Raw genomic sequence first — 17690 nt, 5'->3', positions numbered from 1 at the left:
GGCATGGCGGCAATACAAATACAACATTATGCAAGCTCTTCTCAAATATAAGAATAAAAAACAACATCACTGCAATGTCAGTTAAATGTGAAAGACATTTTTCGATTCCTGTTATGATAATGTGCAGTTCAAGGATATACTCTTTCTCTGCCTGACTTTTACTGGTCTATTTTAGGATCTCAGGGAATCAGGCCTGACCCTTTAGTCATCCAGACAATGTTCCCGACAGAAGATGTCTGGTACACTATGCAGACGTACAGAGCTCAGCCACACCTGTTTGTGTATGAACTATGGACTGCCATAAGGTTCGTATTGATTACACCAACAGCACACTACAGGTACAAGCAACTGTTGTAAGTCATTTAATTATTTTGCATGAAAAGATACGAAACTGCCCTCCGTATGCTCGGGATTGTTCAAAGAATGTGGAAACTGGAAATAGTTTAAACGCTCAAACACATTTCCTTAATTGTTGTTTTACATGTTTGCAGGAAAATCTTTGTTTACTATCTTTTGTTTTAGTCATACCTTTTTCGTGACTAAAACTTTACAATTCATGTTTGCTATCTTTATATATGTATGCACTGTATGATTGAGATGAAGAAAAAGCTCCATTGCCTTCATCCCATCCTAATTCAGCCTTCACGTTTGTATTTCCTGAGGCTGCCAGTTCATTTTCTCCTCTTTCTCCTCTCAAAAACACTATACAATAGCTCAGCAGCACCTCTCTCTCTCTCTCTCTCTCTCTCTCTCTCTCTCTCTCTCTCTCTCTCTCTCTCTCTCTCTTTCTCTCTCTCTCTCCAGGCGGCAGCCTCAGTCTCGTGAGTGCTTCCCTCTATTATACACTAGCATTATCTCCCCATGTTAGACCTAAAAATTATCCCATTATTACAGCATGCTGTTGTGACTGTGATGATTGGCCCAGGTCACAACTAAAGGTCTACCTGAGACTTTTCAAAGTTGTATAGTTAGTGATCTTCCTTTAGGTGATAATCTACAGTGCATTAGTCAGAAAACAGTTCAAAGATAGCATCTGATGTTTGAGTTAAGGTGGACATAGTTATAAAAAAATGACAAGGATATTAAGTTATCATCACTGTTTTCCAGAGTGGCCTCTGTTTTGAGGGAGTTCAGATAATAATAACAAAAAATCTGACTAACAAAAAACTGGTCCAAGTGCATGGCTACATGTGCAGCCCACTGGAAAAACAAGCACTAGCTATGGAGGGCTTTGTCAAGTGTTTGTTCTGCAAATAGCTGAGTATCACAAGAGCATGAGCTTGAGAGTGAGCATTAAGGCAGGTTGCCAGGTAGATTTGGATTCTCGGAGGCAGCACTGTGATAGAGAGACAAGTAAAAGACAAATTGTCTTTACTGACACTCATGCCACTTTAAAAGAGACAGGTACGGCTCCCATAGAAGGCACAAATAATACAAGGATTACAGAAAGAGGTTGTGGGGATAGGATGGTGGTTCCATGTGACTCAGCGGATGAAAATCCTCACTTTTCAATTACTATAAATGATTATTATCATGTAATATATATATATGTATATATATGTATAATGTCATTAGCACAGCAATTTGCATTAGTAAATTGCTATTTTCTCACCTCTCCCTTAAATCTCTGCATGTTTCTAGTTGAATATTCATTTGATTCATAATTTGTAATTATTTGGATGGTGTCCTGTCATATCCAGGCTCAAACCACAAAAGACAACTTGCATGAAGTTTCTACTGTCAAACACCAAAGAGGGATTTCTTATGTTCCAGACAGAAGCCTCTAGGAATGATTTTTATGGCAAAAATATAAAAAGCACACGTTAGTGTCAGCTCCAACTTGCAGCATATTCACTTTCTATAGTCTGCACACAGGAAGTAAATGTTTCTATTCAAATCGTCTGCTGACCCATACAACAGTTGAATCTTATGAACAGAAGTCTCTTCATCAGTACAGTATCCCCTCAGGTTCCAGTAGTAAATATTTCTTCACTGTATATGGCAGAGACAGCTGTGCTACACCTCTGTGGCAGAGCCCACCCAGGCTGGCTCTTATGGCACATCTGGTCAGGTGGAGCAGGCTGCGAGGAGTGTTGGTGCAAACAGCGAACAAGGAGTCGTAGAAGTCTTCATGTCGCTGAGGAAGCAAAAACGTAGTGTAACTTGAAGTATAGGACAAAGTCAAGTAGTGACACTCTGACTTAATTCTACGCTGAAAACACACTTCATACTGTCCATGTACAGGAGATCCTTTTACTACCTTGTAGCAGTCATCAGGAATGGAAGCTCTCCACTTCTTTGTGGGCTTTAAGTGTTCATAAGAGTTGACCATCATTTCTACTACTTCGGGGTAGTCATAGCAGGTCTGCAACACCTGCACAAAACAACACACAAAGTGACATTATACAGCACAAGAATCTTGCAAGGACCTTTTGTTATCGACATAGAATTCGTCATAGATGCTGTATTTTTTTGTGATTAACAACTTCTTTTTTTAACAAAATACAAAACATACAACTCGCAACATGAACAAATCCCCCCCTCCCCCCACCACCCTTCCGTCATCACCACCCACCCAGACAAAAATCAAGAAACGATGACACAGTAACTACAATATTCCAGAATATTCACCAAAATAGACAATAAACCAAATAAACATGTATAAATGACAACACCTTAAACCCAGTATACACATCCTTCGCCAGCACAAAGCTTCTTAGGAGCCCTACAGAAAGTTCAGGGACTTTTCCCATTTTTTCAAACGGCGCCACCTTAGCCATCTCACAAGCCCACTCCTGAATTGACAGCACCCCTTCATTCTTCCATCCCCTTAAAATAATCTGTCTGGCTATCATCAAACTAGTCTGGACCCAGCTTCTTATGTGCTTATCGATCCCGTTTGGGATTGACCCATCTCCCAGAACAAATAATCTTGGGCTGACAGGAACCTGGGTCCCTGCAATCTGACATAGGTTATCATGTATCCTAGTCCTAAATTCCTGGACCTTATCACAGGACCATAGAACATGAAGTAATTGGCCATCCTCTGTGATACATTTCCAACAATTTAGTGTGTCTTTCAGACCAATCCTAAACAATCTGGAGGGATTCCAATAGAAGTGATGCATAATCTTTAACTGAATGAGGCGCATCCTCACATCGCGTGACATAATTTTAATTTACCTGTAGGTAAATTAAAATTATGTCACGCGATGTGAGGTCCCACTCATCATCCAGTGTAATACTCAGATCCCTTTCCCGTGTCTTTTTGAGAACTGTCCAGGCTCCATCCCCCAGGTTCTGCATAAGTATAGAATAATACCCAGAAACCTCATGACCTTTTCCATATTTTAACAACACCTTATCTAAACATTCTGGGGCCTTCGGGGCTGAAGAACTGGATCCAAAAATCACCACCAACAGATGGCGAAGTTGCAAATATCTAAAAGAATTGAGACCTAGGGATTGCAAATTGCTGTACCACATCCTCAAAGGATTTCAATATGCCACCGAGACACAGATCCCCCAGTGTGACAATTCCCTTTTTCAACCAATCCCTCCAAAAAAAGGGGAAATCTACCAATACATAACTTTGAATTTCGCCAAACACTTGATGAAGTATTTAGATATGGATCCAGTTCAAACAGCCCGGCCACTTTGGTCCAAACAACATTTAAGTGGGATATTATCAGATGTGTTTTTGCCTCACCATACAGTTTAACAGACAGGCATTGCAAGGGCGATAGTGGGGCAAGAACAGATTGCTCAATACAATACCAGGGTGGGGCTCTCTCAGGAGGAAGTCATAGATACTGTATTAAATATTATCTGATAACATCACCTCTCTGTACCTTGTGGAACTGGGGTGGGTAGATCCGTGCTGTGTTATGGTTGAGCAGCAGCTGATAGCAGAGCTTAGGTATGGCCATAGGCCTGACATCAGTCACTTTGAGGAGATATTGAATGGGGGCACAGCCATTCATGTCCATCTTATGTGTATCTGCTCCGGCCTCCAGCAGCATCTGCATCAGGACATGATCACAGTTCCAGGCTGCCTTGTGAAGAGCTGTTTTATAGTCCTCGTCTCGGAGATTGGGATCTTGAACAGAAGGGAAATGTTGTAGAAAACAAAGCTCAAACGCCTCCATGATACACAACAATGACAATAGAAAAGTCCAAAAACACACCTGCATGGTGGTCCAGCAAGAGGCGACAGACAAGATGGTGATCTTGGCTGTATGTTTGTTCTTTAGAGTCAAAAGCCCAGAAGCACGCAGTCATCAGGGGAGTATCCTGGAGGGAGTTGACTGCATTCACAGACGCTCCGTGGGTCAAGTAGAGAGCCACCAGCTCTGGGATGCCAAATCTGGCTGCTATGTGTAAAGGTGTGTCCTCCTCCTTGTTGTGGCTGGGCATATTGACTTTTGCACCTCCATGGGGGAACAAAAGCAATGATTATTTTGTAGTTTTGGATGTATTTGCACTTTAATCCATCTACTAATATCTAGACATGCATCCTTCCCTACTGACCTTTGAGGATTAGTTGCTTGGCACAGTCCACAGACTCCCTGGTGATGCAGTAGTGCAGTGGTGTGTGGCCGCTCAGTGATAGGCTGTTGACTTTTGCCTTGTGAGCCAAAAGCAAGGCGACACAGTCGCTGTTGGAGACCTCGCAAGCCACGTGCAGTGGCGTCTTCCCATTAGGCATCCGGTTGATGGCTGCACCGTCCTGAAGGAGCACCAGTGCTGTTTCCACAGCATTGTACATCACACATACATGAATACCCATCGCCCAGGAATTCTCCAGTTTGTAGCCTGGGAGCCAATAACCTATAGCAAATAAGAGAAAACAGGCCCTGTTAGCCTACTTTCTCAATCAGGACTCCAGTGAGTGATGGGGTCCTACAAGAACACACTATCTTCTGGCAAATTTGGAACTGTACTGTATGGATATTTCACGTGACAGATTTATGTATGTGCCGGTTTGAAACTATTGGAACTCAGTTAGGAACATTAATTAAGAAAGTATATTTCTTTTTACAAACTTTAACTTTAAACTTAAACGTTAACTGATTTCTGCATAGTTAGTCATGAATGTTCAAGGTGATAGAGAAAGACTTTACACTTTTATTGCAGTATGTTTAACCCCCAGTAGCCTGAGTATGCATGTTATTGTAATTCACCTAGTGTCTACAGTGTTTCTGGTCATATCCGGCTTTAGGATCCAAAGGGATTTAACACCACCTAGTGGAAAAACTATAGAAAAAAAAATCTTTGTTGTAATGATATTCAGGAGTTGTTTACAATCTGGTTTTCTGAATTAATGCTTTGTGAAAACATATGATTTCCCACAATCTTGTTTATTCTGGATGCTTACATGACAGCTCATCTTTCTGGCCCTTAACACTTAATATAGTATAACAAACAGTTTATCACCGTTGATTTTATTGCTGCTGGTGAAATGTGGATCTCATCCGACTTTCTCTGTACCTTGTTTGTATGAGGCCAGCACCATGCTGGGGTCTTCCACCTCCAGCACAGTGTCAATGTCAAGTTTCCTGGTGCGCAGAATCTGCATAACCTCCTGGGCATTGTTAGTCCGCAGAGCCTCCAGGAACTGTCGCTTCAGCTGTTTGACAGCCAGCTGTCTGGGGCTCAACTCCTCCATGAGTTCCTTTGAAGAAGGGCCTCTCTCCTTGTATAACACTGCCAAACCAGTCGGGTCGAACACTAATGTTCTCCACACAGCACGGAGGAGATTGAAAATAAACGCACAAATGGTAATAATAAATGTGTCAATCATACCCACACTGGAAGGCCTCCATAAGCCCAGCCATCAGATATGGGAGGTGTATGAGGAAATTAAGAGGGGCAACAAGTGACAGCAGGGAGCCGTCAGGGAGAAAATAGCCCTGGAGTGAAATTAGGCTGAATATAAATAGAATGGAGAGAGGTGAAGGACTGAAGAGCTACAGCTGACTGTAGCTGACTCCCGAATAGCCAGTCTGCTGAGATGTCCACTGAGAGAAAGTAACAGGCCATGAATGAACATGACATGGGGATGGCAAAGGTTTCTGAGAGAAAACTGCTTATTCTCTTCTACTCTATTCTTCTATCTTAATATGACTGAATCAAATCCATATTTATTAGATTTTGCATGAGAAATTCTAGACATAGAAGAATGAAAAAGTATCAATTATAAACAATCATAACATGCATTTGGCACACTGTTTGGCTGCATTGGACACAGATTTCTGTCTCTAGCTAGCAAATGGCCACTAAAATAATGTAGAGGAAGTCAGACAAATGGTGAAAAAAGAAGAAACAAATACAGACTATGGACAGTGACCGCACATTTTATTCTTTGTGACAGGTAGCTGCCCTTTCAAACTTTTCAGAATGCAAAAGAGAGCAAGGTAATGACAACAAAATGAGGAGAATAAGCACAGCTTTTTAAAAGAGTGAAAGTATGGCTAGCAGTTTGTGGTGATTATCTTTAGCTCTTTAAGTACATTAAAGACAAACCCTTCCAGACATGACTCAAACGCCTACCAGGAGCACCAGGATCTCATCCATACGTTGGTTTCATCATGCCCAGACGAGCTCAGTCAAGCACATAGAAAAGATCCGGAATCACATTTTGGCATCAGGTGTAACCTTTAAGTCTCCTCAGCCCTCAGACAAACTGTGCACACACACACTGACACGATAGAAAACAAGGCTTCTTTAGGATTTTTACAGCGTGTTGCTCTCAGTGTTTTACTATACATACAAAAGAGTCAAAAGAGTGCAGTCGGCAGACTGACTTGACAGGAGAAAGGAGGGGGGTATTCACAGAAAGGTTCAAGTGTTACAAAATATTTCATAAGAATACATTATGAGCAGTTTATTGGAGTTGCACTGGAGCAGCACTATGGTTGTATTAAAGGAAACCCACAAGCACAATGGGGGAGTATTACTGCGTTTTCTTCTCACTTTATATTTCCATACTTTAAATCCTTCATTTGATAACAACCATTTTAATCTAAATCACTTTTAATGAACAGGTTTAATTATGTTTTGGCAATAGGAAATCATCATACAATTCTGGATAAATCATTGTTAAGTGTTAATAATACTCTTATTTTTGTATACATTATCATAAACAGTGGTCAGTTGCTTCATTAAATACAGAAATAAATAAATAATAACCTTAACAGATCAGTGATACCTGTATTATTACTGTGGCATTGCATGGAGGTATCTGTAACACCTACTATTCTTGTTGTTCTTAACCTGTTAACAGTTCACCAGGCAGGGCCCTTGAGACAAAAAGGAATCAAAACAAAAGCTGCCTTCCTTTCGATCACGGTGACACTGGTATATTTGTTATATTTACTGTAAACCTACGAAATGATTATTGGGAATGCTCAAGAAGTAACACAGGGAACATGTCTCTCAGTGAGCGTCATAATCATAAAAACAAGAATTGCATAAAATATATATGTCAAAATAATTACAAAGGTATATTTTTTTATCTAACAAGTAAATCAAAATCTTTTAAGTCTTACTGAACCAGTTTCATAAGAAAATGAAATTTATATTGCATCTAACAGGTGCAATTTCCAGTGTAACTTCAGTAGTATCGGGTGCGATAATCTGTAAGACATTTTCTGGATTCACTGCATCTGTCTCCATCACAGAGATGACTCGACTATATGGCAGCATTCCTAAATATTACTCAGTATATTCCAAAGTAATTTGCATGGTGAACTTGAACCTGCAATTTTCATGAAAAAAAAACAACAGAAGTATTTACTCCACTGTATGTGTTTCGACACTCACACAGAAGCGGGTGGAGTTCAGAAAAATTCTACTACTCTAGAATTTCTAAAGGCAGCGGCGGGGTATTACTTTGTTATTGAGAGAGGATATAAAAAGAGGTCAAAAGCAGGTTACAAGCGGTGTCAAAGCAACATTATGCATATAAGCAGAAAGTTTCAGTTTAACATTTTTTGTTTTTGTTTTTGTGGTACAGGTTTGGTAAATTAAAAATGTCATGATTACATTGTACCTGAAGTCTCCATTAGAACCAGTCCAATGAGTTACAGTATGTCCTTCATTCGTCATTCATACTTTGTGAACTGCTTTAGTATGATACATGTGTACTGTAAGAAGCATTGGACAAGCCAGTGCAGAGGCTAAATTTACAGTGTTTGCACTTCCAGTGATCTTGCAAGTACTGAGAGAGTTTGTTTCTCCCAATGAAACTTGGTTCCCCCTTCAGTTCCTATTGGAAAGTCACAGTTTCGCCTCCTTCAGTAGTGAAAGTAAGCAGCATGAGGACACCCAGTGGTGGGAGATGAGTACTGCCTCATGAATTCCACCACGTATATGCTTTGTCAAAGCAATAGAGCGATTTCACTGATCTATGTATCTGAACAGGATATACATAAGTCTATCAAAATGGCACATCAGACATATTTGTATCTGTATTTATCACTGTACATGTCCATGGTCTTCATGTCTACGAGTGATGGCTAACGCAGACGGCTCTGAAGATGATATTGGATGAGATGAACTTTTCACACACTGGATATGAATAAATAAACTTAATTTACAGCAATGAACAGCAAAATAAATAGAACTGAGTAAAATCTTAAATCTTAAAAGAAACACAGGATGGGTGTAAAATGAGGAAAATGATCGGGGCAGGATCCTATTATCCAGCTGCTCATTTTGGTTTCATTTTCTTGGTGAAAAAGTCACTCGATAATCTCTGACAGTTGGGTGTGTAGCTCCACCACTGAGAACTAATTGAACTACTGAGCAGGTGTCCCTCAAGGTTCATTTCTGGGGCCTACGGACGTTCTGTTCCATGAGTTGCTACTTGGTGTGGTGCTACAGTAAAGGGGGTAGGTGATTTAACAATTCAATTCACTCTGCCGCGCTTTCTTTGCGTGCCTCTTTCTGCTGCTGCTCTAGCTCTCTCTTCCGTAGCTTCTCACGTTGTTTTTCCACTTTCTCTTGATTTCTCTTGGCCTTCTCCATCAGAACTTTAAGGTCTTTGATCTTTTTCTTGATCAGGGCACGGTCCAGGGAAGAAGTAACTCCGAGGGCCTGGAACAAATAAACGCGCATAAGCATCTTTCTTCCTTTGGTCTACCAATGTACCTATTATATATATATAAAAATTGTCCAAGGTATAAACAGAAGTTGAGGCAGATACCAATTTTGGCATTTAAGAGTTATATATATGCCAATTTTTGTTTCTTTTAAAAGGAACACATAACATAAACATTTTTTTAAAGGATCCCTTACATTTATTTTTGTGACATTTTACAGTTGCTAAATACACTTGTTATTGCAAAGGACAAACTATGAAATGGCAGCACTGTTTCTAAATTCTCTCCAAAAATATGTTTGGCATTGCTATACTGCAATTTCTTGTTCTCATTGACATGTATACTGATATACATGGGCTCTAATATATATATACGTGAGCACAATATATGTATGAACATCTTTTAACTTACCTTGAGCTCAGCACTCTCCAGCTGTAGCAGCTGCTCTCCATCTATGTTTTTGGCAGTGAATTCTGGGATGTGGTGTTCTAAGTTGAGACCCATGAGCCAGCGGGCCACTTGTTGGGAGGTCCACTCTGTGATGCTGCGGTTCTGCCACTGATACTGCTTCTGTCCCTCGTCTAGGATCTGAACAGAGAGAGAGACAGACAGGGACAGAGAGAAAGAAGCAGATAAGATGCCAAACGTTCCAACTTTAACAATATTTAACCATGCGCCAACAGTGTATCTTCTACAGAATGCCGTATAATAATGTTTAATAAACGCTTAATGAGTTCAGATAAAATCAACGACCCATTCAAGGCAACTATATTCTGTAGCAACACATATTACTATGTGGTAAAATCATTCTTCACCATGAATGATGTGTGGGAATGAAACACAGATAAATGGGTTTTACTCAACAGACACAAAGACATGCATGCAGAAAAACATAAGTCTCACCTCGTCATCTATCATATCCAGACTCTGAATTTGGCAGCATTGAAAACAACAGAAGATGACTGAGTTGTTAACAGGGAAAAAAAAACAATATGGCTTATGCTACAGTAGCCTAGACCAGCATTTGTATACAATGAGCCTGAACTGGCGCCTACATTTTCACAAAGTTGGGGTCTGTTAGTTCTTGTTATAGATGTGAACTGACAAGGTATTCTCATGTATATTATTAGTTTAACCATTTTGAGAATGCATTTCATCTTGCAAACTACCTTGCCCAACTTCCATTAAACAATTCAAATATTTGAAGTGTATACTGTATGTGTACCTCATCTGAGGAGAGCACCAGTGTGTGTGAGCGCCCTGACATCTTGGCTTCGCTCATCAGGCCACTGATCTCCACTGAGCTGCTGCTGCTGCTGGCGCTCAGATCATCGTTCAGAGTGGGTCCCTGAGAAATCAACAACACACTTAAAAGACTGGTACTGAGAGCCAGTTGGCTCTGAGGCTGAATTTAGTTGATTAGATGGAGTGCTTCTCTATTTCTATTTCTATTAACCGAGAGACTGGACGAGGAGTGAATGAATTTAGGAGAATGAAGACTTTTCCTCTAAGCACGTATCAGATTGATTTATGAGCTTCTTCCAAATATTTGACAGTCAATAAAAAGTACATTAGACAAATTTAAGCAAGACGTCAGAGTTGTGCACATCCCTCATTTTTAAGATGGTCCATTATAGCACAAACTGTGAATGTAATTAGTGGTTGGAAATTATTTACATTGCTGGATGCTGTCCAATTTAAAACCACTCTCTCTCTGTCCTTGTGAGAGTGTGAACATTTGTATTAAGATCCAAGATTTGTGCTCAAACATGCAGAGACAAGCTGCTACTGAGAAATATGGACGATCAGGAGGAGAAAAAACTAATACTAATAAATAGAGCAATGTTTTTTTTTTTTTTTTTTACAGAGCAAGATTTAATGCCTCCCTATCTCCTCCTGGAATATACAGTATTTCCACTGGTCCTCTGAGTAAAAGACAGATGTACTGAGTGTCAAAGAGAAAGTGTAACATTACATTTATATTAGATTTTGAGTTAAAAGTGTATAGCTTCGTCTTACATGTAGCTATATACTGTAGCTTGAAGGAGTTCTTTGAATTTCATTACTGTCTGAGGTAAAAGCTAAACTAATCTCACAGGTTCAGACTTTCAGCTCTCTGGGCTGAATCCTTGCTTAAAAGCTCCACATAACTATTAATGCAGATACATTCAGCATTGATTGATCTTCTGATGTGCACTTGTCTCGAGCTGAGAGCATGTCCTTGGAGAGAGAAAAGGACTGGATTTGTGCAGGATCAAAAATAATCTCCTTTTTAATCCCAGAGTAACCACATCTGATATTACACAGGATTAGTAACAGTTGTCATGCAAGTTCCTACACTGCAGAAAATGCCCATGTTAACAACTTTAATCTTATTGTATATGTATAACATTTAACTGATTAAAGATGCATTATGAAACAAACTGATTTGCACGGGTAACACTTGGGAACAGATTTTTTTCCCCACAAAATTGGAATTTAATACCGAAAAACAGATCATACGATTGTTAAAATGGGCATTTTTTACAGTGTCGTTGAAGATTATAAAAGATATTTAGGAATATAAAGGAATACTAATTGATTTTCTTTCAATTACTAATGCAATTATGCATTTTTGCAGTACTAATTCCCTTAATTACTAAACCACGTTTACCTCTTAAAGTACCAACTCATTACCATTTCAGTGGATTAAGGTATAATTGAACAAAACACAAAAGAATACAATACCAAGTAATATGAATAGGAGAAGAAGTGGGGCCATGTAAGGGTCTGTTCAACAGAAATAACATAACACATGTAAGTATATAACAATATGTCGGTATACGTATATGGCCTGGCAAAAAGCCTGCTCTGACTGGACCCAATGACAACAAACAGTCAAGAAACCTCATGTACCTTGGCCTTGAGTTTCACTGGACTGTCCTCTGCTGACGGCTCTGTGGAGCTGAGTGAAAGATATGGAGAGATAAAGGGAGGGAGGGGAAAATGAAATAGAAGTCAGTGGTGACAATAACTGTACCACACCTTCATAAACAGTTTCTGGACCTGGACTCATTTAGAAGAGATATAACTAAAAACATCCAGATGTTCTGCTGGACGGACAGACAGATTCAGGTTGCAATGGAATTATAGAGAATATTTTCTGCTTTTCTTTGTCTAACTATGGGCTTATAATAAACTGAACTACTAATACTATGTATGAATTTCATTTATAAATGTAAATATGTCATTCACATAGTAATATGTAGAGAAAACATTCACTTTGGCTTCCAAATGACAAATTCTGACAGCTTTATCTTTTACATACGTTTATGTATGTTATTTGTTATCCTACCCAGGACCTGGAGCTTGTCTGTGTTCCTCCACACAGTGAGAGGGGCTTGGCATCGCAGGAGACTGAGAACCTGTGACCACAAACACCCCACACTGAGATTACTCCATATAGTTACGGATGTATTGGTGACCATTCGATCCTTCATTATGGCATGTAGTAAAGGGTGCAGGAGCACTGACCCGCGGTGGATGGCCGGTGCAGTGTTCGTCTGGGGGAGCTTTCTGTGCTGCCATGGGCCCTGAGGACTGCAGCTTCTCCATCACAAGAGGCCACACTACGAATCGAACCAGATCGAGTGTGGGCTGGACTGCCTTGCCCCTCTGAGACCTAAAAACAGACGTAAAGAGACAAAAAGAGAGAAAGAAAGATGAAGCAAATAGAAGACAAGGGAGAGGGAAGGGGAAATGTATGAGAGAGAGTGAGATGAGGCCATAAGATGAGAGAGGAAGTGCAGACAGAACGAATTGCGAAGGAAAGAAATTTAATGAAAATTTGAAAGAGAGAGCGAGAGAAAGCAAAGGCTCAGAAGAAAAGGAAGAATAAATTGCAATCAAAGGAAAAGGGATCTGAACAGCCAATGCTGCAGACTAATCTGAAAGAAGTCACTTGACATACTTTCATCATATCTAATTCTTCTTCCCCTGGAAGCCTCACACTGCCTGGCATCTGTGTTCATGCCAATTCTGATCCAGTTCTCAAAGTTGTTCATCCAATCTGAACTCATTCCTGCTCTAGCTGAATTAAGTGACAGCATTAGCCAGAAGAGAGCCTTTCATCCAGAAAAAGACTGTGGCTGTTATTATCACACTGGGAGAGACAATACTTTGTGACAGCGCCACAGACTCAATTAGTGCCGTAGAGCAACATGTAGCAATTAATCCATTAAAGGAATAAAGCGGAATAGACAGGGGTTAAAGACACACAAAGAGGCTGATGAACACACACGCACAAACACACGCGCACATACACGCACATGCACACACACACACACACACACACACACACACACACACACACACACATTTAACACCCTGTGGTGAAATTAAGACATATTAAATGTAACAAGTCTAATGAAAATGATGTGTTCAAAAATAACATCTGGTTGATATTTCAACAGATGTGTGCAGGTGTGTGTGTTTTAATACAAACCTCTCCCTCGGTGGAACTGATGCTGTCCTGAGTGACTCCTCTGTGGCTCTTTTTGCTGGGTGAATGGGGAGAGCCCTCCCTCAGTTCTAGACTCACACACACACACACACACACACACACACACATGAAAAAGAGTAAAAACAACTGTGATTTAGCTTGACAAGGTAAAAAGAATATTGTGTATAATCCATTAAGATCCATATATTCATAATTTGTCCATCAATTATGTGCATATTTTCTTTTGTTTCAGTCTTTTTAGGAGGCATTCATTTGAAAAGGCCCCAATGCTGACACCACCATTAAGTTAGTCTATTAAAAAAACATCAACACAGTTAAAGTATCAAGTCTTCCCCCAAAAGTAACACCATTAATTAGGCAGACAATTATCACTTTTCTGCTAATTCCCTGAGTGCACACGGAGACGCTGTCAGATGAGCGAAAAACTGAATCCATCTAAATTTAAAAAGATAATTTCAGCAGATTCTGAGTCGTCTCCTCCCACATGTTGTCTCTCTCATTTATATCCTGTTTCAGCAGACTCCCTCAATCCCCCCTTTTAATATTGCATAATGAGCTGCGTCACTCTGATCAGTGCAGATCCAATCACTCTGTTATCCCATGTGCACTGTACAGTATCAGATAAGGGACTTGTGTGTGCACACTTCGTTTTGAAAGATGCAGCCACTGAAATAAAGCCTGGAGCTTAAAAAGACTTAAGAAGAACAAAACCAGACAGATGTGCTCAAAAGGGATTACGAGTTTGTTTTTGTTTGCGGCGGTCCAAAGTGAATCTAGAGTCGGAGGTGAAAGTGTGTGTGTGAAGGTCAAGGCAGCAGGCGAGAGGAGGATGTGTGCGTAAGAAATCCAGACCCCACTCTGTGTGCGTTTGCATTTTGTGTGTTTTAACCACAAGAGAGTTCAATGTTTTCAATGTCCTTCACAGGGCAAGAGGAGTCGATAAACTGCAGGGGCTAAAAAATGCTAAAGGCCACTTTGTTGAGTTGCATCATGGGTCATCTCAGGGACCAAAGAAAAATCTAGGTACAGTACTTAAACAAGAAATGCATTAGGGGAACTTTGAAAGTTTATTTAGCACCATATATCAGACATAAATATGAGGAGATGCAGATGTTTATGTTATCGCTTACGCTCCTATTTCAGCTGTCACTGCATTCATTAAATGAATAGTTTGACATTTTTAGGAAGAATTCTTATTTGCATTCTCACTGAGAGTTCCCCTGGGAGCAGGGGGAAAACAGCTAGCCTGATATGTTAGAAAGAAATACACCTACCAGCACCTCTACAGCTCAATAATGAAAATGCTTCATGGTTTTAATGACAGGCATGATAATGGTATTGATCTTCTCACCTAATTCTCAGCAAGAAAGTGAATATTTTCCAACGTGCAGAACGTTTCCTTTAAGTCAATATCATAATGATCCTGGCAGTCCCCTAAAAAACACACCTCTGGGTTGTGCTGCAGCTCTTTTGGGGCTGTGCTGCTGAGCGCTGAGCCTCTCAGCACTGTTGCTGTTGTTGTTGTTGACCTGGATGCCGTTCTGCTTCATCAGCTGCATTAGCTCAGACTCTAACGTGGCGATCTGTAGAGGGAGAGGAACTGTTTAACATTAATCAGCCGCAGGCATTTACCTGTCAAAACAGCTGCTTTAAAGCACAAAAATAAATGACCTACATGATGAGGAGCACATGATTCATGTTTTGATTCCATTTGAAAATACTTAAGTCTCTTACAGGTGTTGGCCACGTGCACATGAAAAAGAACAAATTAAGTACGTTGTCGGTTTTGTTAAAGCATAACCCTCCTGTTGTGGCTACTGTTTTTCCACCACTCTTGCTTGTGCCACACTTCACCATTCAGTGTTTACAATGCAGTGCAGTGGGAGAATGAGTGCTCACTGTGCAGAAGAATAGCAGGGGACAGTTGGGTTGACTGCCCATTCAACTGTGGGGTATGTCCTGAGACGTGAGCAGAAAACAACACAACTGTCATGTTTTAAGACTAGGAAAGCAGAAAATCAATACAGAGTTTGCTAATGAAACTAACCACAGGCCCCTGGACACCTAGTCCATCCGCTGTCACTGTCCAAGGAGGAGAAAACCATTTTATGTGGCAGAAGTGGCACAGTTACTGATCTTTTTGATCATGTTGATTACTGGATTTGGATTAAATTCCTCTTACACATTTACAGCCTATACTATGAAAGAAAAACTACTGCTTTAATAAATGTAACGTACAAAATCCAACACTCTTGATCATTAAGCACAGAGCAGAGCTGCAGTGGTCATTAGTTTTATTTTCACTTCAGGGATTTCTGTGTTGTTTGGAGGCCAATGTGCAGAATTGTGCAGATACGGATGGAACAACATAAACACAGAGAGGCATACAGGGAATGATAGTTGTGATAGATAGACAGAGTAGACTTAAAATGAACTAGTTTACCCGGACTTGCAGTCCCTGGATCTCAGCCAGGTGAGCTTTCTCAGCCTCCTCCAGCCGCCTCCTCTCTGCATCCTCCTTCTGGATAAACTCCACCTCTCTGGAGATGAAAGGGAGGGCAGAACGTAATGTGGTGAGTAGGTGTGGGCTAACACAGGAAAACAAGATACATTTAAGTGTGTGTTTCTCCATGTGTGACAGTGCCTGCCTCTTGCTCAGCTGTGGCGATAAGGGAGCCGAGGCTGTTTTAGGATGTCAGTGTGACTTCACTGCTCATAGTGAACACACACACACAAACACATATCTACAGCTAAAAAACAACACATACATTTCCATTTTTAAGAATACTAAAATCAGCCGTTTGCTCATTCCTACGCCTTTGGTCTGTGAGCTCCCCGTCTCTCCTCTGCAGCTCAGTCCTCTGTTACAGATCAGCATTGAGTGCTTGTTTCATGAGTTAGCTTCCACTTGGCCTGCAGGGCCAGAGCCAATTAGAGTAAGGCAGACTAGAGCTGAGCAGGAGACAGTGTGATGGGACTGACCAAAGAGATCAACGCACTGAAAAGCAAGAGAGCTGCGCTGCATGAGAATGGAGACTTGGCTTTTACTGTTGAAATGAGATAAGACTTTGGCTATAAATAGAGGCGCTCTGCCTCACGGAGGGAAATTCAGTAGATTTTCTCTTTTCTGTTCACTGAAGCAAGAGAAGCATATGAAAGGAATAATGAAGAAAGTCATCTTTAAATTATTAAAACGTACGTTTAATGGCAGGATTGATGCAATGACATCATTTAAGGAATGGTTCAAGTGAGTGAGTTAGCAAGTCATGGAGACAGAGTTGGTTAAAAAGAAGAAGTGAGTAGCATTAAACTATGAGAACTAAAGCAACAGAAAGGTTTGGTCTGAACTGGAACGCTCAGAACAAAAAAAGAAAGAAGCATCAACGGTGAGTTCAGGGCAAGCTGCCTTGGAACAAAATCTAAACAAGTTAAAAGAGGAGATCTAGGAGGCTGCTCACATTAGAAATTAGATGAGCAAACTCTATCTGCTGATGAAGACTTTAAGATGTGATTGGAAAAGCTCGTGAGTGGAACTTGAGTTAAGAAGCTTTAGCCCTGCACTGAATTTAGTCCCTCTAGAAGTCAATAATACATTTCAGCAACCTTTTCTTTAGATTAAAGGCATTATGTGTAGGATCTGAAATGGTTCGACTGAAATACGCTATAATCACATACTAATTCTTCACATAGTGGCTTTAAATTCCCTTTCAAATGGTTGTTAGTACATCCTAATGGACTTTACTGATTCTAGGTTGCCATTGTTTCAGCCAGTGGTGTTCAATGTAAGGTCTGGAAACTTTCTGTAGTCCTTCTCCCAACAAAATTAGGAAATCAATTTCAGATATAAATGACCTCAATTAGAGAATGCAGAATCAGTTATAGTAACTTTGGGTTATAATACAACTTCCGTTGTTCTCTTACGTATATGCACAGCACTGTAGATAATCATACATACATTTTTAAACTGAACCAACAACAAAACAATGCATCTTAATTGAGGTCCAATTGTGGTTAACAAACCCTGATCTAACTGGGATTTCTTGACAGAAAAAAATGCAAATGTCTTGCTACAATGTTCCTCCCTC

General features: G+C 40.3%; 2 protein-coding genes across 13 annotated transcripts in view; both read right to left on the bottom strand.

Moving 5' to 3' along the window:
- Positions 1-188: 188 nt before the first annotated feature.
- Positions 189-17690, bottom strand: part of ppp1r9a (protein phosphatase 1, regulatory subunit 9A) — a 58356-nt gene continuing 40854 nt past the window's right edge. For 4 of the 12 annotated variants that reach the window (XM_035993093.1, XM_035993095.1, XM_035993092.1 and 1 more), the window contains exons 10-20: positions 16049-16145; positions 15053-15188; positions 13588-13673; positions 12618-12765; positions 12439-12508; positions 11991-12048; positions 11832-11873; positions 10330-10452; positions 10008-10031; positions 9516-9692; positions 6341-9099 (exon numbers count right to left, since the gene is read on the bottom strand). In XM_035993093.1, the coding sequence (XP_035848986.1) occupies positions 8917-9099; positions 9516-9692; positions 10008-10031; positions 10330-10452; positions 11832-11873; positions 11991-12048; positions 12439-12508; positions 12618-12765; positions 13588-13673; positions 15053-15188; positions 16049-16145 (1144 nt within the window). In that variant the 3' untranslated portion in view covers positions 6341-8916. Of the gene's footprint in view, positions 200-6340; positions 9100-9515; positions 9693-10007; positions 10032-10329; positions 10453-11831; positions 11874-11990; positions 12049-12438; positions 12509-12617; positions 12766-13587; positions 13674-15052; positions 15189-16048; positions 16146-17690 lie in introns of those variants that run through there. The other 8 variants (XM_035993098.1, XM_035993096.1, XM_031323086.2 and 5 more) reach the window with 6 other exon arrangements.
- Positions 230-5977, bottom strand: asb4 (ankyrin repeat and SOCS box containing 4). The gene is made up of 6 exons (XM_031323098.2): positions 5491-5977; positions 4531-4830; positions 4188-4430; positions 3852-4099; positions 2261-2374; positions 230-2137 (listed from the first exon to the last, which is right to left on the bottom strand). The coding sequence occupies exons 1-6, from the start codon at positions 5801-5803 to the stop codon at positions 1949-1951; spliced, it is 1407 nt and encodes a 468-aa protein (XP_031178958.1). The 5' UTR covers positions 5804-5977; the 3' UTR covers positions 230-1948.

This window comes from Sander lucioperca, chromosome 16, assembly GCF_008315115.2.
Source record: "Sander lucioperca isolate FBNREF2018 chromosome 16, SLUC_FBN_1.2, whole genome shotgun sequence".
NCBI lineage: Eukaryota > Metazoa > Chordata > Actinopteri > Perciformes > Percidae > Sander > Sander lucioperca.
This window is presented reverse-complemented; position numbering and strand designations above follow the sequence as displayed.